Consider the following 23,383-nt stretch of genomic DNA (forward strand, 5'->3'; position numbering starts at 1 on the left):
TGGGTGGGGGATCCCGTTCATAGACTGTAACGGTAGCCACGCCCCTCAGAACATACGCGACTTTATGGTAAATCTTTTTATAAATGGGACCATAATTTTCCAAAAAGAATATTATGACATTAGAAATGAGACTTTAAACTAGTGACTGGAAGCAAAAAGTATTCATGACCATGTTTATTAAGGTAATACAGTCTAGGTGAAGTTGGGCCCAAATACATGGACTTCTATGGGGCTATGGGTTTTTTTGGGCCCAATGACAGCGCCACAACAGGCCATTATATGAAATCCCGATTTCCTTGTGGCTTCACAAAATATCTGTCTGACTGCCCCCCTGGCCACATGGCACAGTTCCCAAGGCTTGAGTAAATGTACTCCTCTTGCCACCACTACGTCTCTCTCGGGTCTTCAGATCTTCATCTGTTTTGTCTTTGAAGTGTCTCAGAGTGGATTGGAGGCTCAGGGTGAGGGCTGCATGGCTTTCAACACGGATCAAACTGCTTCTGATCACGTGGCGTGAACTCATCACATCACCCTTTCACCACTGCACCAGGTTGGCTGGAGAGCCTTCAAAAAGCCGCCAGCAGCAGCAGCAGCAGGTGTGCGTGCGTGCGTGCGTGCGTGCGTGTTCTCGCGGGTTCTATTTTGGTTCCAACTGTAAACTCATCAGAGTTCAATGAATTGAGTTGACATTTATGCCACTCAAAAATAATACATTATTCAGTTCTATCCAGAAATGATCAGGGATGAAAGCAAAAACCAATCTCATGACTGAAAATGTTTTGTGAAACAGTGTGTGACAGGAGTACTTAAGTAGCCTACTCTACAATACAATTTTGAGGTATTTATATTGTATTTCCAATATTTCTACTCCACATCTTGGATCCAACTGTTGTCCAAACTTTTACTCCACTACATGTTTTTGAAAACTTTTGTAGATTTTGATTAGCCGATCTACAAGCTCACAATGCGACACATTGTTGGAGCTTGTAGATCTACTATTTTAAAAAGAGTTTTATACATTTGAAAACCTGAAATGGGACATTCTGCATAATAAGCACTGTTGATGTTGGTACTTAAGTGCATGTTGATGCCGGACTTTTACAAGTAACAGAATATTTCTACAGATTGCAGATTATTTTTCCTTATTTACGCAAGTAAAAACAATTGAGTACTTTTTCCACCACTGTAAAGCAACTGTCTCTTTTAAGGAAGAACATCAAATACAGCTGTATCTGTTGATCTATTTCACACTGCAGGAGTCTTTTTTTTAAATCGTCTGTCATTATATCTTTGTGGCTTTCACACTAAACAATTGGTCGCCGACTAGGCATCACACACTGCAAGAGTTCACCAAGATGCGATCCAGACCCGATATAGGCTATATACATCATTTGTTTTTTATTACAATTTATTTTGACATCTCACGCACGTGCAGGATGCAGTGATACAAGCGCGAGACCGACACATGACCTCTCTCTCTCTCTCTCTCTCTCTCCGTGCACGCCACACACACACACACACACACACACACACACACACACACACAGGGCGTAATATTTGTGATAGCGTGTAGCCTACGTGGGCTGCAGCGAGACAGGAGTCACAGGACGTTACATCTTGATTTTCATGAAATAATTCTACGTCTCTCTGAGAGACACACACACACACACACACACACACGAGAAGATATAGCTAAAAAAGTTATCAAAGCTAAAAACGTTGAGCCTCCGGAGGATGTTACAATGATGATATGAGTGGGGCTTCCTGTCAAACACCTTGAGCGCACTCTTGCAGAGCTGTTCTATGGGTTTGAGAGTAGTCACACCTGTGCAAGACCAGTTTGTGAAACAGTATTCAATGTGTGATAGGATCATACAGTGAAGATATACGATCTGGCCGCTCCAACTGTCAGGAAGGGTCTAATTTGTTTAAAATTTTGAAGGTTGAATTTAATCGTATTAGTGATTTAATCATATTAGGCTTGTGGAATAATATCAGCACTATTATTGTCTCTCTGCCAGTCTCTTGCTTCTCTCTCTCTCTCTCTGCGTGTGAGATACCAAGAGATGCCACTTAGCCCCAAGGGGATTATCAGTGTTTACTGTGCATGCAGTGTGCGTGCAAGCTGACATTGCAGCCTTAATTAAAGTCAGCAGGGGAAAACAGTGAAGAAAACAGTGAAGTCAGAAAACACTGACATAGTATAACGACATAACAACAATCCTGTTTTTGTCATGAAGTTCTCACTGCTATTTTACTCTTCTTAATTGCTACACAACTTCAATGTCTGCTGCCTGCTTCTATATAGCAGTAGCGGCCAGTTTATGGATCCACTCAAAAAAGGCCATTCATTTTTCCCATAGAGATTTCCAGACAATATTCATGCCAATTATGTTAAGCGTAGAATAAAGCCATCCAGGATCCTGGTGAATCATGACCATAACACCTTTGATTCTGTGAAAAGTGTAAAACAAAGTATAAATTCACTATACTAGCATACTATAGTATAGTGAATACTAGCATATTCACACACACACACACACACACACACACACACACACACACACACACACACACAGTTTGAGAACCACTGATACAGCAACATGTTTTTCAGAAAACTGATTTAGAAGACATTTTTTTAATCTGCTTTAGGTCTGAATGGGTTCAAGCAGAGTTCACGAGGCATCTGAGGGATCGGCGGAAGCATATAACGTTTCCATTACGACACAACGCAATAACATTTTTCAGTCCTAGATAGTGCTCATTAGCAAAGGCAAAGAAAATGTATTTAGTTTTATTTAACACTTATTTAACACAGCACAAACACATTGAGACTGGGAACAGGCAGAAATAAAATTACACTTCAATACCACATCGTCAATGTTACATTTTGGACCAGCAAATACAACATCCATAATACACCTCAAAGTACCTATGAATAAATACAACACATCACCCATGTCCTACTTTTTTAGTAGCAGGGCAAAATGCACAATATACAGTAAACGATCTGAACCGACATAATAAATATATAGGCATGAACATAGGCTAGTACATATCCAAACATGTGCAGATTTTGGATTTTGGACATCTGAGGCCTCTTTTAGACGGCGACCATCTCCAGATAAAACATGCAGAGCATGCAGACAGAGCGCGCCACGGGATGGTTATATATTTTATAATACATTAGGCTACATAAACGCTACTGGTGCCTATCGCAAGGCATTTTATTTACATCATGGTTTTGTATTCACCATCGCTGATGAGCAGCACTTTGTAGGCGAGGAGGGAGGCTTGTTCAGGAATTCCATTATATCATATATGGCTCTGCATCAATGTAATAAACATATGCGCTGTGAGCCAACGTGAGCCATGATGTCATAAGTTTTACGAATTCACCGTTTTGCCTGTTTACATGGAGAAGGGATAAAACGGCGTTCTCAAAGATTTCCACTCTGGAAGGGGTTTTCACTTTGTTGCGTTTTCACCTCCTGAAAACACTGTTCTCGTCTAAAAGGGACACCAGCAAACGATATTTTATTTTGCCGTTTTCTATGAACACCATTCTCATGTAAAGACCACCTAAGATGATCCTTTTGAAACTGAAAATCAGTCTGCCAAAACAAAGTGCCTAATGAATGTAGGGTTCTTCAGCGATAATAGAAAATGAGATGAATCTGAATCTAAACGTTCATAGCTGGAGAAAATCTGCATGCATTAAAATAACTGAACTTGAGGTTAAATGGGAACATTAGGGGTGCAACTGCAATCCCCTGGGACTCTAAATGACGCCCACGCTTGTTTGACAGTCACCTGTGACAGTTAGTGTGAGCAGTTCGTTTTGGTTAGGCAATGTAAACCTATGTTTTCTCATGCCAATAACTACTGGGAATGGACCAACTTTCTAGAATCCCATCCAAGGATATTATAGTTTTGACTTTTTCATTTGTTTTTATTTAATTTCAGTGCAGTTTTAGTTTCTTAATCCTAGAACACGATGAAACAACGATGAAAATGGTCACATCATCATGAACGGGTAAATTTAACCTGATATAATTAAATTAAATAATTAAATTCCATAAAAACAATTCATCAAAATATGAAATTCACCCCACATTAGTGTTTGAATGCTAGTTTAGTTTACCGGTAGTTAGTATAGTTCCGGTAGTTAGTTAGTTTAAATTTGGGGGAAAAGTTTAAATTTAGTTTTATAATTATTTAGTGTAAGTCTTTCATTGTAATAGGTGGTGGTAGTCAGGGAGCAAGATTGAACATGCTCCGAAGAATTGCTCAAATAGCCAATGATGCGACATGTTGTGAGCTTGTAGATAGTAATATTATTATTAAATAATTAAATTAAAGCTGTGGTAAAGCTGCTGTTGTGGCTGGAGTGGGTGTTGTTGAGGACCGTTCTTGTGATTGCCAGGTGAGTCGGCTGTGCAGGAGGATGGCTCTCCAGTTGTTCTTCTTTGGTGTGTCGTCATCTTAATGTCCTGCTCTGTGTCGTGCAGCCATTCCTTCATCTCTCCCACTAGGAAGTAAGTGGCAATAACGGTTCACAAAATTCACGGTTCGCTTAGGGTCGATATTTTGGTGTCAATGTTAGAAACTTTTTCAATACAAAAACAATCGTCCACTCCACTGTTCGTTCTCCTCTTGCTTGTAGGTATTTATTTTGTATTTTTTATGGATCAATCCCCCAGTCGTTCACCGACACGTGTGCTGTGTTCACGGGGAAAGATACCGGAGATCAATCCATTTCTGTGAATTATCTTTACAGCGGGTCTAGGTCCATATGCTGTGAGACTGCAACGCTGGTGTTTTTACAAGATGGTGCTGTTTGCTGACATATGACCCCCCCCCCCCCCCCCCCCCCCCCCAAAAAAAGAAGAAAAATAAAAACCTACACAACTCATCCAACGCCCCTCAAAAAGTGGGGTTCACGGGCCCCCAAGGAGGGTTTTCATTGGGTCCCCAGGAAGGTTATTATCCCGTGTGGACATGCTGGCGTATTTTCAGCTGACTTACTAACTTACTTGAATTTATTGTCACACTGTTTTACATTTTTCTCCAGTGTGGACATGCTGGTGCCTCTTCAGGCTACCTAACTTACTGTAACGCTTGTCACACTGTTTACACGGGTAAGGTTTTTCTGCAGTGTGAATAAGCTGGTGCGTCCTCAGGCTACTGGATTTCTTGTCACCCCGTTTAGGTTTTTCTCCAGTGTGGATACGCTGGTGCGTCTTCAGGCTACCTAAATGACTGAAACGCTTGTCACACTGTTTACAAGGGTATGGTTTTTCTCCAGTGTGAACACGCTTGTGTCTCTTCAGAGTGCCTGTCTCTGTGAAACTCTTGCCACATTGTTTACAATGGAATGGTTTCTCTCCAGTGTGGACACGCTGGTGACTTTTCAGGGTAACCACTTGATTGAAACTCCTATCACATTGTTTACAGCTAAATGGTTTTTCTCCAGTGTGAATACGCTGGTGTGTCTTCAGGTTACCTAGCAGACTGAAACTCTTGGCACACTGTGTACAGTGAAAGGGTTTCTCTCCAGTGTGGATGCGCTGGTGCGACTTCAAGTGAGAAGTGCGACTGAAACTCTTGTCACATTGTTTACAGATGTGAGTTGTTCTCTCTCCTGTGTCAGTAGGGCGACGTCTCTTTGCTCCCGGTTGAGTTAAAGTCTTGGTAGGCTGTTGACTACTGTGGAGTCTTGATTCTTCTGAGTTTTCTTGGCACTGGTGCATTGGTTCAACTTCCAGGGTTGAGTTTCCAGTGGGTTCCAGTGGGTTCATCGTCAAAGCTGCTGCTATGCAGGAGCTGTAATGGTTCAAGGATGTAACTAACGGTGTTTGACCTTAGGTCCTCTTGAAGTTGGTGAAGACTGACTTGATGTCTCTCTCCGTGTGTCATTCAAACTGTGCAGTCAGGTTTTAAGCCGAGCTGATTCAAAGCTCACGTTGTCATTATGTTGTCACTAAGGTGTCAGCCATGCCCAATTATGGATGCCCAATTATGGATAAAGTTTCAGCCCAATCATTGTCTTCCAGTATGAAATTAACTAATTGACAGCCGGATTAAATACCACCCACTGCCAGGCTTGTTTCGTATTTTACTTAACTTTTAAGTTTAGTCACAGACTATTCAGCAAATATTGTAACTAATAACCCATCAAAACCATTAATATCGTGTCACTTCGTACCACGTTATGAGCTTGTATCTGCCTCGTGAAAATCTATGCCTATATATTTGTAAAGCATTTTTTAACTCAAATCTTTGCTTCTGGTGGTCCCTCAAAGTTCAAGGTTCAATGTTGTACTTTATTGTTACATCTTGTGTACAGGTAGCTATACATAAGAGTGTACAGGTAGGTATACATAAGAGTAAAAACTCTGGTTTGGCTTCCTTCAGACAATGCAGCAGCATATAGATTAATGATTAAAGAAAATCTATCTAAATTAAAGAAAGGATGAGATTGCAAAAGAGAGCAAGGACCCTTTGGCAATGTCTCGGGACCTCCGCCCCCTCCCGACCCCCAATATAAATTGACTGCTACAATAACCTTAATAACAGAGACAATACACCATAAATAAATACTGAAACCAGATATAATCATTAGGGAAGGTGTATGCATGTACTATGTTTACTATACGTATGTAAACTCTTCATTTCCATTTTACAGCCCACGGGTTGAGAATCCCTGCTCTACAGGAGGCTAACCATTTGTGTGTGTGTCTGCGTGCGAGCGTGTGTTCAGAGCTAATCTCGCAAAACAACTGGACCGATCAGTGCCACATTTGTTGTTTTACAAACACGGCCAAATATAATTTTGTGAGTCCTTGACATGAAAAGATTTGAGCACGAATAAAATAGCAACAGAGCTTTTTCAGAAAACAATTGTTTTCTTGATTGCTTGGCTTTGAGTCTTATGTCTTTGTTTTTGCTGCAGTGTACCAATTCTGACAGCTTCGGACAGATGAATAAATACTGTTATGTAAGCATCATCATCCAATTAATCTAGTCAGCAATGTCTGTGGTGAAGGTATCATTATCTTCTTTAAAGTTGGCGTTTTCAGCATTTTTCACACTACTTTTCAATGTGTTCACGGTCCAACGATTTGTCTTCATACTGCCTGTCACTGCACTGTAATTATGTAATGACAGTTCTCGATTATATGCCTTTTATATTATATGCCTCTCCATTGCAGTGGTGTACATTTACTTTAAGTACTGTACTCTATTTGGGGTGCATACTTCATTTAGACTAGTCATTGGTTAGACATGGGTTAAGGTTAGGTTTAGGTGCTGCCCCGTGGGAGGTTAGGTTTAGGGTGAGGGTTTGAGATAGGTTGTAGGACTAATAGTTCGGTATTTCCGGTATTTCTACTCAAAGAGGCAAATATTGTAGATTTTACTCCACTGCAATTATCTGGCAGCTTTAGTTACTTTGTTTGCATAATGTAGATTAGGGACTTAAACTGATTCATTTTGATGAATTAATTACAGAAACAACTAGAACTGCACTCTCCATAAATGGCCTACTAGTACGCAAGCAGAGCGCGCAAGTATTGTCGACCGCTACAAACTTTCAAATCTCAGCCTCTCTGTGAAAGAGCGTTTGCAATATTGAATTATTAGGTTTCAGCTATTTGCTACGAACCTATAGCTTTTGGAGGTAAAAAAGTAGTATTTTGAAATTTGAAGTATGGTAAAAGCTTCTATCTATAAAATAAATGCAGTCCCATCGATTTAGAAGTGTCCAGGACCCACTGGTAGTTTCTCAAAGTAAAATAAAGGAAATGCCTCTATGTACTACTGTATGTACAGTATGTAATGTAACTGTGGTTACTTGGGTCGTTTGATGCGTATGTCCCGGCCGTAGCAGCATATAACGTGATGAAGATATGTACCAATGCCAGGATATAACGTAATAAAGATATGTTTCAGTGTCGGTATATATATGTAATTTGTAAGTTGATTAGCGGTATACTGTGGTTCCTTGGGTCGTGTGATGCGTATGTCCCGTAGCAGCATATGACGTGATTAAAGGACATGCCTCTGTAATTTGTGAGTTGATTAGATGAATGCATGCCTGTGTGGGAGTGTAGTCTATTATAATATCGTATCCATGTATTGTGTATGGTGTAGTGCTGTATCCGTTGCTGTAATTATTGTTTATTGTGCACTTTTATTTTTACTCTGTACTGATGCTTTGACATCCCAAATGTTGCCCCCCTGGGGTATCAAGAAGGTGTAATCCCATCCTATATCCATGTGAGAAAGCAGGGCTGCACTACCCAGCAGCAGAGGATATTGATTTACCAACGGAAAAGAGATGCTATATACAATATAGTACACTATATTAAGTGGCATTAGTCTATTATTGGACATAGATGAAATATAAGAACGTAGCTTAGTGTTTGTGTTACATGGCATCCAGTGGTTTTCACTCCGCCGTGTGGAAAGAAATTGCAACTGTAAAAAAAGTATCCACTTTTTTTATTCACATCTGCCTCCAGCTCTTTCAATCTGGATTTTAAAGCATCCAATGAGATCAGACGCTGTAATTTCAAGGTACTTTGGGTTATGTGAGGGTGTGCAGGTTGGTGAGAGCAGTGACGAGTGGGCGAGACAGATCAAAGCGGTGTCTGGGTACAGAAAGAGTCAGATCAAATGTCCTCTCTTTCCCTCTGTAGGCCAACAACAGTGTGTGACTCACCAGAAACACATTCGAGTTGAGCATCAATCTCTGAACAGATGGTACACAAAATGAAATGACCCAATGTTTGCAAAACAAGAAATGTGGCACTGATCGGTCCAGTTGGTTTGCGAGATTAGCTCCGAACACACGCGTGCACGCAGACACACACACACACACACACACAAATGGTTAGCCTCCTGTAGAGCCATGTCATCAAAGAAAGTTCATACTGTAGGATAAAGCATTATTCGCACACAGTAAGCCATTATTAGTCACGGCTTCTACGCGTGCGTGCGTGCGTGTGTGCGTGCGCGCCGGTGGAAATTTACATGTGTTGTGTTTTGCTTTATTATGTTGTATTTGGGTTTTTGTATATTTTGCATGCTTTGCATGCGAGAGGACTCCTCAGAGTTTAAGTTCAGCTGGGTGAACTTGGCCTATAGGGACGGAGGAGAGAGTAGAGGCCGCAACACTATACACACCATCATCAGAAGGGCCCAGGGTAAAACCTGGACTGTCTGTAAGTACCTGCTCTGTAGCGTTGCCAACATAGGACCTATCTGTGGAACCATCACTAGAGTAAATTATTGTGGAACAAATTAACTGGTAGCTGCCCTTGTGCGTTACAGTGTCGACGGAATGAAGTAGAAGCCTGATGGTCTCGGCACACCGAATAATTGCCCCTGCTACTTTGCACATGTCACAGTGAAATGCAGTTATTGATTGCTTTGTTTTATTTTGGTTAATGGTTTTGTTTTAGGGTTTAGTTTAGTCATTTTAGGATTTTATTAGGGCTTTAGAGTTTGGTTACTAATGTATTTTATGATGGCTTTATTATACTGTAGATGCCCCGTTGTATTTTAGTTTAATAAAGTATTTTGTTAACCCGTTCTATTTTGTTCAAATCTGACTGTTTTAAGTTTGCCTTTTTAATATTTTAAGTTGTCCCTCGAACCTGAGTGTCTTTACGTTTTAAGAGTGTTTAGACTAGACGACCAGACATCTTACAAAGGTGGTGTAGTCGTTGGGTATTTTAAAGCTAAGCACCTTGCACTTTATCACTTGTATTTTAGCTGGGAAGCATTTCAGGTCCCCAGCTTCTCTCTAAGATGCACTTTGTGCCATGTTAATAATGCAATGTACCCTGAATTTACCGGGCAGAGTCATTTCTTCTACTACCGCATTTCCGGGTTTTGCCTGGGCCGATCTGGTTGGATTCATTTTATTTAAAAATTAAAAATTTAGAGAGAAGCTGGGGACCTGAGACGCTTCCCAGCTCCGAGAATAGACTTTTACCAAGGTCTAGCAGGCTTTGTTTCAGTGAGTAGATACGTCGTTTTGTTTATTTGCTGGGAATTGTAAACACTTGCACAGTGAGTGAGAGAATCCCTAGAGGGCTGCGGAAGGGACTTCCACAGGGCGTCGGAGAGAGACTCGCTGTAAGCACTGGACCAGGGCTAACCGGAGCCTATATGTGGCATGCGCATTTCATCAGCAAGTAATGATTGAGTAGCACCAATCAAAAGCCATCATAAAAAATAATCAATCTATTTGGCTTGTTAAGCCTCCAATTAGTTCCACTGTGTCACCATTACATTTGTTCCTCTGCTAACTCCAGCAGTGAATATTATGAACACCGGCGGGAGTAGTGAGGTTAGAATGGCAGCTGCACAGCTAGACCACAGGTTCATTATAGAGGTGGGAGTCCTCCATCGTCATCCGTCACTCTAATTAACTCTAATTAACTGCAGATGAGGAGGAGAGGGGTGAATTTCAGTAATTTCATGGAAGAATAATTGTCTTTTGAATAAAATTCCATTTAGTTTTACTCATATTTTAGTCATCTCAAATGTCAAAATTGTATATTGCCAGGCTATTTGCACTATACTTTCACAAGACACTCTTATACACAAAAAAAGAAAAACAGAGATAGGGAGATATAAGGTTTCTGCCAAACAGCAACGAAGGATTTGTATCCAATTAGATTTCCAGTGAACACAGTGTCTCCCAGAGGACACCGCGTGGAGTGGTTAAATGTAATCCTATTCAGTGTGCCACTGTGGTTGTTTGTTTCCTGTTGCACCTATCGCAAGCCTCTCGCCTCTATGGTGAGATGCTGACACCACTCTCTGACAGGAAGGGCTGGTGGTGGTCATTAAAAAGAAGATTCGTTTTCAAGGAGTTTTATCTGGGTACAGCAGCAGAAGTCTAGGAGCAGATAGATAGATTAAAAAGAATGTCATGGAGTCGTGTCGACGTTAAAAAGTTTACCGTACACACAGAATTGTCTCAAGAAATGTGCGTGTCCATATGAAACCACAAAAGCGCCACACACACACACACACACACACACACTGAATATGCCTGTAGTATATGCCTGGCTGTAAGTGGCACTGTAGCTGCCACAAAGCACCAAACAGAGAGAAGATTCAAGAAGATATGGAGCACTCTGGGACCCTTTTTTTTTAAAAATGAGCGAATTCGGTCACTCAACACCCCGGCTTCATGTGAATGGCATTAATTTAATATGATTAAAAACGTTTGCGGATTCACCTAAAAACATCTGTTTGGACAGCACCTCTAATTCTAAAGACCATATCATTGCCTTGTCTTTTAAAACACAAAAGTTTTGTCCCACAAAAGTATTGAAAATAGCAGATCTACAAGATACATCTGCGGAGTCTTCCTAGTGTTCGGTTTGACACCACGAACTGGTTGACAAGTGGCACTGGTCAAAATTAAATTTCTCCCCTGAGCAAGCAGGCAGGCTTTATTATGCAACACTTGCGCAGGAGACCCATGCCGGTTTAAATCGCAAACTAGACCTCAAGAAGTTTGGGGTAGAACAGTAAGGTCAGTAGGTCACAGAGGGTAGCTTTAAATTGATAATTCACAATAATTGAGTGTTTTTTTTAGATTAAAACATTTGGGATTAAAACATTCATGAATAATCACTAATGCAACCAGTATTATGCAAGCATGAACACCATAATATGGTTTCAGCACATACTAGGACTCACAAATGTATCCCCCTGTCGAATCTACCCACTTACATAAAATATTAATTGTTTCATAGCCTCGAGTCCTGTGGGTAATAGGGCTGCGCTATCCATCTCACATACAGTAGCCTACAACCACGTACACATGCAGCACCGCCCTAAGCATTATGTTTGCATTTGAATTTCAGAGACAACCGCAAATAAATGGTGGGTTAATAATACCAGTCGTGGAAAGTAACTAATGTACTTGTAATGTACTTAAGTAACATTTTGAGGCACTTTTACTTTACTTGTACCGGTATGTCCATTTTGCAATACTGTATATATTGCACTTTTTACTCCATTACAATTATTCTTTTTTTTAAAGTACTTACTAGTTGCTTTGTAGATAATAATAATAATAATAATAATAATAATATTATTACTACGAAACACACTTTAGCCTTTAAAATAGCTGATTATAAGATCATCCAGTGGTGTTTTCTACCGTCTACCGTGCCGTGCAGAAGTTTTTGAAAAAAGCGTACCGTCTACTAACCATTATTTTCATCCATTGACCACGTGTGAGTGTATACTATAGCCATGTCATGCAGGGAATAATTATCGTATGCCCTCTGAGAAAACCTAGAACACCACCACTGGTCCCATCGCGGCATGTTGTAAGCTAGCTTGTAGATCAGCTACTTTTGACATAGTTGGAAATGTTTTGTACTTTCGTTTTGGTACAGTAAGCAAGTATATACATGTAAGTATTGTATGTATTTTGTTAAATGGGAGTATAGTGGTGCAAAGCAAAGATGATTACAGGACAGAAATACTGAGGCAATTGAGGAACAATGAATTTCATACACGGCATTAGATGTCCGACTCTAAAAATGAATATGGTTTTATGTTTCAGGAACATCCTGTACGACTGTACGTCCAGTTTATTTTTATTCACTTCCTAAAATACATGTTACAAAGAGGCAAATGTTGTGAAAATAGCTGATTGATTGCGAGGCATGGTGAGCTTGTAGATCTGCCATATCCACAATATTCATCTGTGAAACCAGGTCAAATAAAATGTAAAAAGGAAAGGAAAGGTACTATGTTTACCCAGGGTAACTGGACTAAGCATCAGATACTTGTTTACAGCCAGGCCCTGCTTATTTCATAGAACATTTCATGGTAGTGGTTCAATGCCTTGTCCAAGGGCACTTCAGCGGTGGTAATTTTTAACGTGTCGGACCGCTGATTCGAACTGGCGACCTTCCGGTAACGAGACCTCTCCGCAATCCGTTCGGCCACCGCTGCCACTCAACTCCTACAATTCCAAGTGCTTGTCAGGGTGGTAATCCTCAGTCAAATTATTTTGCGGGGTCCCCGGTTAAAATATGATTATTCTGGGGGTCCCCAGTTCAAATATGATTATTTCGGGGTCCCTGATTCAAATATGATTATTCTGAGGGTCCCCAGTTCACATATGATTATTCTGGGGTCCCCAGTTCAAACTAGAAAAAGTGCCTCTCGGGCACAGGTCTCCACCAGGGTAGGTCAGCTTGTGGCCTCCTGGTGGCGCTATAATAGGCCAATGTGAAAAGGGTGCCATTTCTTCTTACGCATTGGATGGCAATTGGATGATTTGAGGCATTATGTTCCTAAAACGTGTTTTGCAAAAATCCACCTGTTGGTGGCGCTATAACAGGACAATGTGAAAAGGGTGGGATATATTCCTCAGACTAGTAGGAAAGTCTGTGAAAGATTTCACGTAAATTGCACACTGCATTCGTGATTTGAGGCTTTTTGTTCAAAACGGGCAAATCCTGCAAACTTTGAAAGCCAATGTTAGCCAATTAGGATGGAATATGAAATATCGGACATAAATAAATGTTTGTGTGTGTGTGAGAGAGAGAGAGAGAGAGAGAGAGAGAGAGAGAGAGAGAGAGAGCGAGAGAGAGAGAGAGAGCGAGAGAGAGAGACACTGCGCAACAGTGCCATCCAGTGGTATAACAGGTGTTTCAGCTTTCTTGCTGAGACAGACACAGAGACAGACATGTACATACCTACCTACGTGTCTGTCTCTGTGTCTGTCTCAGCACGTACGTACGTAGACATAGGGACACACATTGCTGTCTTCTCAAAAAATAAGAAGTAGTGAAAATAGCAGATGTACAAGCTCAACAAAGAGACACGTTGTGAGCTTGTAGATGTGGTATTTTCACTAGTTTGGGTCTTGAGCTAAAAACGTTTGGGAACCACTAACGCCTAACGCATAACAAACTGAAATTAAAAGGGTCTTAAGAAAATAAAAACTTCCACTCCTTTAATTGTCTCCTCCAGGCTGGATTACTGCACTTCTCATCGGGATCCCAGTATCAAGAGCCTTCAAATGACATCCAGAACAGCGCTGCAAGCATCCTGATAAGAATGCGTAAATACGAGCACATCATCATCACACCCGTCCTCTGTTCACTGCACTGTCTTCCCGTCTCCTCCTGACAGAACAGAAGATTAGATCTCCCTGTTAGCCCCCTGTGCATCCACAGCAACGCTCCATCCTACACTACCTCAAAGAACTGCCCCCCCCCCCCCCCCCACACACACACACACACACGCAAACCTCCACTTGCAGCCTCCGCTCTGAAAACACCACCCCCCAGGACCAAGCTCCGTACTATGGGCCAACACACCGGGCCTTCTGCTCAGCCACTCCTTGACTATGAAATGTCCTCCCTGACCACCTGAGAGCACCGCAGTCGTTGTTGTTTTAAGAGAAAACCCCTGCCTAAAGACCTGCCTTTTTAACAAAAGACCATGATGTTTCATGTGATTTTAATGTGTTTTGTTTGTGCACATGATTTACTCTGCAACAGCAACACCAGATCAGCTATTTCTGCCCAAGAGAATTAGTGTAGAGCAAAAACAGGAGGGGGCCTAGTACAGTATATAACCCTGGGGGACTCCAGTCAGTATAGGAGGGGTTTAAGGGCTTAACATGTGTCAGAAAATGATAAGGCCTTGTCTTTGACGAAAGGATATCGCTGTAACCAGACGTCTACAGAAACAAGGATGCTGTCAGAGCTTATCCACCAATCTTAATATTGTCGATGTCGGATTGAAAAACCTTGTATCTCCGAAACCAGGACTTTTTAGGATATGCAGGCGGGGGAAGGAACCTGTGTTATTGAGTCACAAGCTTGTTAATACTTTTGATTGGTTCTATTTTATAAAACCCACAGACAAACATAACCACTTACGCATTCACTCACATTATCGCAGCACTTGTATGATTTACAGAAAAGCTGACAAGGTCTCTGCCCGACAGCAACGATTTGAAATAACCCGCTACAGCTACAATATTATGTAAATGTTTTAATTAGAACATAATCAGCTGGATAGCGAGCAGGGGCTGAATATTTACTGGAAGATTAACGCAAATCACAACAGCATCAACAACAGCAAAAGCTTTAGAGATACAATCCATTTAATGAATGGATACCGCTGTAACTGTGATATGTTGTGATAAAAAAGAACAAAAGGCTTTTGTTAAAAAGTTAAAGCTCTATATTCTAATAGTATATAAAATAATGCTAAAGTGGTCAATCAGTTTGTATAAAGGTTTAAAAAATCTAAAGATTATTTGATTAATGAAATAGATCAATGGGATATAAAATAAATAATCAATAGTTGCAAGTTATTTGTCAGCCTACAGTACACCAAAAGTCTCTTCGCCAAACACAGCAGATCTACAAGCTCACAACGTGTGACACCAGTTCAAACCTTTTGTCCCCAATCTGACACAGTGAGTGGCCACGGCTAAAAGAGTTTTCCCAAAGGAATGATGACCCTGGCCTGTACGCAGGAAGTGTGCCAGACATCCACTAAGTAAGCAAATAGGTCAGAGGCAAGAACTGTACTCAGAGTTAACAGTGGTTTTACGATATAAATTGGGGTAACAGAGATCGGGGGTCCGTAGCATAATGCTTGTGAAACTGGGGGTCCATGAAATTAATATGTTTCGGAATCACTGCTAGAGCCGCAAAAATCCTCCCTTATCGGGGTCACCCGGTCACTGGCATATGTTTTCAAATGGGGGTCCCTGGCCTAATGAATGTTGATTTGGGGGTCCTTGACACAAAAAAGTTTGGGAACCACTGCCATAGGACATAGGATGACAGTATCAGTATTGGAAATCAATGCTACCGTTTTTGAATGGCTACAAGATGTCTGATGTCAGTTTGATGATGTCAGTTTCAGTACTAGAATATCATAACACAACTATAAAGACGATAAAATGTATATAGCTACATTGTGTAATAATGAATACTAAATAGCCTGAATGTTTCTTAATTAAAACTAAGCTATGATGACTAGTGGAAAAGAGATCCAGTAGAACTAAAAGACAAGTCATTTGTCAGTTGCGCTCTGGTGTTGTGATCAGGAAATATCAGATCTCTGTAAGCTCACAATGCGTCGCAAGTGTGATGCGTTGTGAGCTTGTAGATCAAGCTCAGATGACTAAAACTAAATGAAATTTTACTCAAAAGACTATGACTAAAACTACATAAAAATTTGCTGTCAAAATCAACATCTGGGATCTGCTGATATAGAGAGTAGATAATTGCTGGCTCATTACAATTCAAAGAGGCTCGTTCCTGGAAGGTAAGGCATGCATGAACAGTGTCTTTGTGAAACGCGAGAGACATTGTGCTTCAAGGCGCACAGTATACATGTTCCATAATAGATAATTAAGGGCTGTTCTGCTAAAAGCTTTGTGGAAAAGCTTTTATTCAACCAAGCACTTTAGAAACAAAAGCAGACAAAGACAAAAGCAGGACTCGTTTGAACTAATCCAGTAGCATTTCAGGTGGATAAGTCATAGATTATTTTGTTGCTGTCATTTGTTGGTATGGAAACATTGGCGTAAGACATAAAAATCACACCCGTGTGAAGTGAGTGGTGCAACTCCGTGTGGGGGTTCCCGGGGGTGGGGGGGTTCCAGCGAGCCGCCCGCTTCCGAAACGGTGCTTGGATAGCATCTATTAGAGTGGACATATGTATGTCCAACATTTTAATTTAAATATGTTGCACAAAATCATATCTTGATTTCATCCACACATTTTCAAATTGTCTCAAAAAGTTGGCAAAATTGCCTGGGCCATGGCTCAGCGGTCCAGGCACCTTGGCTGGTAATCCAGTTTGGCAGTGTGCCGCAGGCTCGACTCCCGATCCCGCCGGCCTTTACTGCATGTCATCCCCCCATCTCTCTCCCCATTTCCTGTCAGCCTACTGTCTGTACCTCCATAAACAATATAAAATAATTTAAACAAAAGTTGGCAAAATAAGCAATCTACAAACTCGGCTATTTTCGCTCTGAGAAGTGCGTGCGTGCGTGTGTGTGGTCTCAGCTTGTCAGATGCAGTTAAGAATTCTGTGTTCCAAAGGAGAAAGACTTAAGAGTAACTATTCATCAGAGATGCTTTGAGTCTTTGAGCTTAGAGTCCAAGAGGGATCAATACTTTGTCTCAAGAACAATTGAGGTTGATTGCTTTGTCCTCCACTGCTTGCTGAGAACATTGTGATACAATATGTTCTCTTTCTTATCTTATCTTGCCTTCTTATGACTCAGAAAGCTTCTGGGATTTGGGCAAATGGTATAATGTACTGTATTCTGTGCGTGAGCTCATTACACCTCAGAACTATCGCGTCACTCGTGTGTCATCGTGTGGTGACTCTGCCTTGGTGTCCCTTGTGCTCTCAGGAGCTGGTGCGTGCTTGCAGATGACTAATACAAGTGTAAAAGGTCACGCCACCATTAATAGAGAACAAGAACCATGCCGTTTTATACATGCAGTACAAATGTGTAATATAATATTATAGCTGTATGAGACCACTGTACTCTTTCTATATCTGTATGAGACCACTGTACATTATCTATAGTTGCATGCGACCACTGTACTGTTACTGTATAACGACTGTACTGCATCTATATCTGTATGAGACCACTGTACTGCAGTCTGCATCTAGACTACTGTGCTGCATCTATAGACATCTGAACTGTATTATCTGACTATATAAACCACTGTACTGCATATAGACTATTGTACTGCATCTATAGACCCCATACATTGACCACTGCACTGTATATAGATCACTGTACTGCATCTCATTCTCAACACAACTCAACTCAACACAAAAAGTATTTAAAAAGCACATTTAAAATGAACGGGTCACCCAAAGTGCTGTACAGGTTAAAATACAATTGAAATATAAACTAAAACAAAACATTGGCATCTGTAAAGGAAGATCATGGACTGCCAGGATCAGCTGTCGCTAAAGACCAGACAGATATCCCAGTCAATGTGCCTTCCTCTGGAAAAAAATCACTTATACTCTGAAGAATAAACAAAAGATGTTTGATAAAATATGGGGACGGTATATCCAATATATTACGGTTAATGATTTATCTTATTTAATGGTGGAAACTGAAAATGTCTAATTGTATTCTCTGCAGCTGTTTGGTCTTGTGGCCATAAGGACTCTGTTGTTGTTTTTGTTACCAGTCTAAGTGCCCATATTATATTGTATTTATATATGTATGTACTTTATGTTTTTTTTGTAATTGCATTGTCTGATGTATTATGTATTGTTCTGTTGTATTGTTTGTTTGTACAAAAAAAGAAAAGATGCAATAAATAAAGAAAGAACGCAAGACGCAAGAAGTATGTCACAGAGATGTCACGTTTGTGACGTGTTTGCAACCGTTAACGTAACCGTTAACCGTCCACCTAGCCTGCCCCAGCCTGTATGATTTCTGGTCGAGAGGGGTGGGTGCCGGTCGAAAATAGGTGGTGAATCCTATTGAATCACCGATCTCTCTCTCAGCTAAGGGGCCCTAAGCCAGAAAAAACATTGTAGACTGAATGGCCTAGATTAGAGTCTTCTTGGCCATTATGGAAGTGAATGAAAAGCATTGACGCTATAATGTCTATGCAAAAATATAGGCTATTTCCTAGAAATGTGTAACAGATCAGGTCATCTGCCTGATGACCAAAAGCCTAATTATGTTATATCACACAACAATCCGCCGGCAGGCAATTTTCTTTTGCCAACGGCTGATTCGGTCTGGCTTATTAGCCAGCCTATAATTATGTCCCTCGGCCATGGGGAAATTCCCCTTTAGGCTATAGTAGATAGACAGGATCTTGGCTTTCCATGGCGGAGACCCGGATTTGATTCCAGGATAGAAATGTATAGAAATGTCATGGAAATTCAGCAGCAACTCCATGCAACTTATAGAAAATGATCCACTTACTACTATTGTACGTATTCCAGGGTTGATATCCATAGTAGCCAGTTATTCTCAGTATTCTCTCCTCTATCGATGCGCTGTTGATGTCCTCCACCGACCGGGACGATCTCAGCTGGTCCTCTTTGATGGACTCGTCCACCACAAGGTATTTCAGTTGCCTGAGTTGAGGGCTGATGTCCGAAAGCCTTCTGGGACTCAGATCAGGAGACTTGCGCATCCCGCTAGGAAGAGAGGACAAAGGGAAGGGGGTGTTGATTTTTGGCAGTGATTCTCAAGGTAACCGGAACACTCACCCCCTTTTTGTTCACGGACCGCTCGCGTATTCTGATTGATTGATTGATTGATAAAAAAAAAATATTCCCAGTATGTAGAATGGGTACATTTGAAACAAATTAAGAAAAACATGGAATGTCCGGCTGTCCGCACACGATACGAAACTTGAGAAAGTCTGGAGGGGCGAAACGTTGTTCGTTAGGTTGAAATAAAGAGGACGGGGAGCAGACATTACATTTCTTTCTTCATTTGGTCATTTTTTTGGGTCCAGCACCGTATCTAATTCCTTTTTTACATTTCAACGAAAGCACAAGTCAATGCAAAAACTGCTACGAGGATGAAACCAGAAAAGACTTCTATGAAAAGAGGAAATCATCATACAGTTAAAGAAAGTAAAAAAAACTTTTTTACAGGGGCCAGTTTCGAATTGCAGCCGTCTGTAGGTGCTCTTTGAGAGTGTTTTTTGGAAGGAGTCTAGGGATTCACATTTCTTAACGGCTGTTGGTAGGGTGTTCCACATTTTAGTGGCATAGGAGCTTTTCTTTGTGACCACCACACTCTGAATCATGGTGCGTTACCCTTTCAAATCATGCAATAGAAATAACGGTGATGGGTCGCAAACACTAAGAACAGCTTTAGTTTTTATTATTGCATTCTTGCATACACTGATGAAGGCTGGATAGCCGAAATGTTTCTCTATTTCACAATGCAAGAATAAACGGTCATCACCGTTATTTCTATTTCAGTGACATAGAAGTGAAATTAATTTAATCCCTTGTTTTAGCTGAATCTGGGTTGCACGTGGTTTGTTGAACTCCCTCTGGTGTTTGTGATTGTGGACTTTGTTGACATGAAGTAGTATTTTGACAGGTACATGGGTATCTTGGTGGTGTAGTGAATCTTGTAGACCAGGCCCATTGCAAGGTGCTGTCAACCCTAAGCCATTCCAGTCTATCAAAATGGGCATGGGTGTGGTGGGTTCTGGCAGTGTACGTCAAACTGGCCCCAGTAGGTAACTCAAGAGTTATGGGGGTCTGTGGCCTATTGCATACCAAACGGTGGGGGACCTTGAGAACCACAGATTTTAGGTGTGGCAGTTCACTATGTCTAAAAAAACACACACAAAAATAAAACACATTTGAGTACTTTCACAGTTTCAGTTTGATACTGTGTGTAAAAGTAGGCTATACTGTATCTTGATGCCAAGATTGACTTTTGCACTTTTTCATATATGCCTAGGAACATGTTTTACAAGCCTTTAGCCTACTTAACTTGTACATGAGTCATTTCTGCATTGAGGAATTGAGGAACAAGGGCCAAGGTGGTGACCCCAGATGGCAACAGTGAGGAGTTTGACATCTTGGCTGGGGTACTGCAAGGGAACACCCTAGCCCCCTTCCTCTTCATCATAGTCCTGGACTACGCATTAAGGAATCAATGGACGAGAGCAGGATCTTGGCCTCAACATTACACCAAGTCCTGACAGACCTTGACTACGCGATCAGCCTGCTCTCTGACCACGTAGAACAAGCTCAGAAGCTCATGACCAGAGTGTAATCAGAGTGTGCCAAGGTTGGCCTCCGGCTGAATGCCAAGAAAACTGAAGTTATCACCTATAATAACATCCCATCAGAGCATCCACCTCTGACAACAGGAGGCACTGCTTTGAAGGAAGTCAAGGACTTCATGGGTCAAATCAACCGATCAAGACCTGAAAGTGAGGAAGGCACTTGCATGGAGGACCCTGAACGGCATGGCCAAACTCCCCCGCCAAACCAAACTCAGCTTCTTCTACGCGCTGCCAGCCAGCAAACTAGTGCTGTGGGAATGGTAAATGGTGCATTTATATAGTGCCTTTATCCAAGGCGCTTTAGAGAGATTGTGCATTACATTCACCCATTCACAGACACACACATTCATACACCGATGGCGGCGGAAACCATGCAAGGCACCAACCAGCACATCAGAAGCAATTAAGGGTTCAGTGTCTTGCCACTCTACCCCTGAGCCACTGCTGCCCCACACAATGGAAGCAACACGATTGCAGGCACCAGTCACGAGGACATCCCACATTAACCCATTTGACCTGAGAACAGATTCTAAAAATGTCTTGTATACATCCTGACAGTTTTCTGAAAAAGCTATGTTTCTGTCAGTCGTTCTTCGATTTTTCTAAAATAGCAGACCTACAAGCTCATAGCGTGCCACTCGATCTCATCTGAGGCTCATCTGAGGACGACCTAGAGAGAGGAATTGCTTTTAGGCTACTTGTCTTTAAGTTAAAAAAATATATAATAAGAAATAACCCTCTGTGCTCCACCACGGCCACCAGAGTCCGTCCAGTGCGTGTGGTGTGCATGCGTGCGTGATGCACGTCCAGTGAGAAATCATCATCATCCTCCACTGGCCTTGCGTTCACACATGGTGAAAGACTGACACTAACCCAAAGTGACCCAATGTACAACTGTGCAATAATAAGACGGATAAAGACATGTCTGGCTATAGGCTTCATTGAGGAATTTGTGTATAACGAATGACTCCATTAGGAAGCTATTTGGAACAGCGAGGAAAGCACTACTTGTGACAGTAAACGTTCCAAATGCACTATAGAGCACAAAACCTTGCTTGAGCAAAAACCCCATTTATTCAACGTTGAACATTGTCAATACACTACTGTAGCCTACCTAGTCTATTAAACCTATATCTCTTTATATTTGCTTTTTAACACAAGGACGAATATGTCCAGGCTATAATAGTGTAGAACGTGTGTATAGTCTGATAGCCTATACCTACAACAAAAGAAACATTGGAGAATGGTGCTGGTGAGCTCAGTTTGTGTGAAAAATCTACTAGCCTGCAAGTTTGAATGAGGTTGTTGCCCCAATCAATCATTCAGGCCACTGTAGATTGCTATTGATATTGTAGATTTTGCTTTACTGTTCTATATTATTTTATTTAGTCAGACAATTAGGTGACAACACGCATTGTGTGTACAGTGCGCAATGTCACAGCAAATAATGCTAGAGCGTATTAGCCCGGTGGTTCCCAAAGTGGGGTCAGGCCAGGGGACCCCCAGGGGTCCTTGAGGGAGTTCCAGGGGGTCCCCAGCTAAATGAGAGTTTGTATCCAAATGGACCCTTACGAGGATGTAACTCAGACTCAGAGAGTGTACGAATGGAACATTTGTACACTCTCAGAGTTAAATTAACATTGATTTTACAATATAAATTGGGGTCTGATAGAAATGCCATTAAATGGGGGTCTGTAGCAAAATTCATGTCAAACTGGGGGTCTTTGAAAATAAAAGGGTTGAGAATCACTGCTAGAACCGTAAAAAGCTTCTCTTATGTTATGGGGGGTATCTGGCATATATTTTCAAATAGGGGTCCGCGGGCTGATGAGTGTCAATTTGGGGGTCCTTGACATGAAAAGGTTTGGGAACCTGCACTGTATATTAGCCTACTAATTTCCGCATCCACACGGTAACCTAGGCTACCTGAGCCCAGAGCCTAGGCTTCACATGCATGGCAGCTGTGCATGCCCAAAGTGCCCGTGTCCGTTAATTTAGCCTAATCCAATACACCTGCCATACCTGCCGTTCTGCCAATTCAGAATGTTGTACAATTACACTAACATTATAAAAGTTAAAAAGCGCTCTTACATGGGGTCGGCCACCAGCGTAGTGGGGGGTCCAAGGTAACACATGCAGTCCCGTCGGGACCGCGACGCGGAAACTTTGTCCCAAAAGGTGCCAGTGGCGTCTCCTCCATCAACAACACCCCCGACCCCGTACATGATTCAAAGCAAGCCGCTCAAATGGCGGTGTTTAGACCGCTGTGGGCCGTGGCGAATCCAGTTCGTCCCCCGGAGAGTAATAGCCTTCCTCCGTTCGCCTCAACATCAGCCTGCCTGGGTATATTGGAGCTCAGAATGAGAGTAGAGGAGCGCTGAACGGTCCAAATGCATGCCATTCCGTTCTGGATGCATTGCATTGCCTCAGCGCGCCGAGCGGTGCGCGCCACCGTGGGCTGTTGAAAGACACTGCAACAGTGCCATCTGCTGGATACACAGCAGGCTGAGTACTGTGGGCGCCTAAACATTATGGGCACTGTG

The 23,383-nt window shown here is 41.7% G+C and overlaps 1 protein-coding gene across 1 annotated transcript in view; it reads right to left on the reverse strand.

Moving 5' to 3' along the window:
• The window catches only part of slc35f3b (solute carrier family 35 member F3b), a 90,016-nt gene extending 66,985 nt beyond the window's left edge, over positions 1–23,031 (reverse strand). Inside the window, exons 1-2 of the mRNA XM_080781511.1 lie at positions 22,932–23,031; positions 19,001–19,218 (exon numbers count right to left, since the gene is read on the reverse strand). Of these exons, the coding sequence (XP_080637637.1) occupies positions 19,001–19,218; positions 22,932–22,975 (262 nt within the window). The 5' untranslated portion in view covers positions 22,976–23,031. The remainder of the gene's footprint in view (positions 1–19,000; positions 19,219–22,931) is intronic.
• Positions 23,032–23,383: the final 352 nt, after the last annotated feature.

This window comes from Protomyctophum bolini (assembly GCF_963924005.1).
Source record: "Protomyctophum bolini genome assembly, chromosome: 14".
NCBI lineage: Eukaryota > Metazoa > Chordata > Actinopteri > Myctophiformes > Myctophidae > Protomyctophum > Protomyctophum bolini.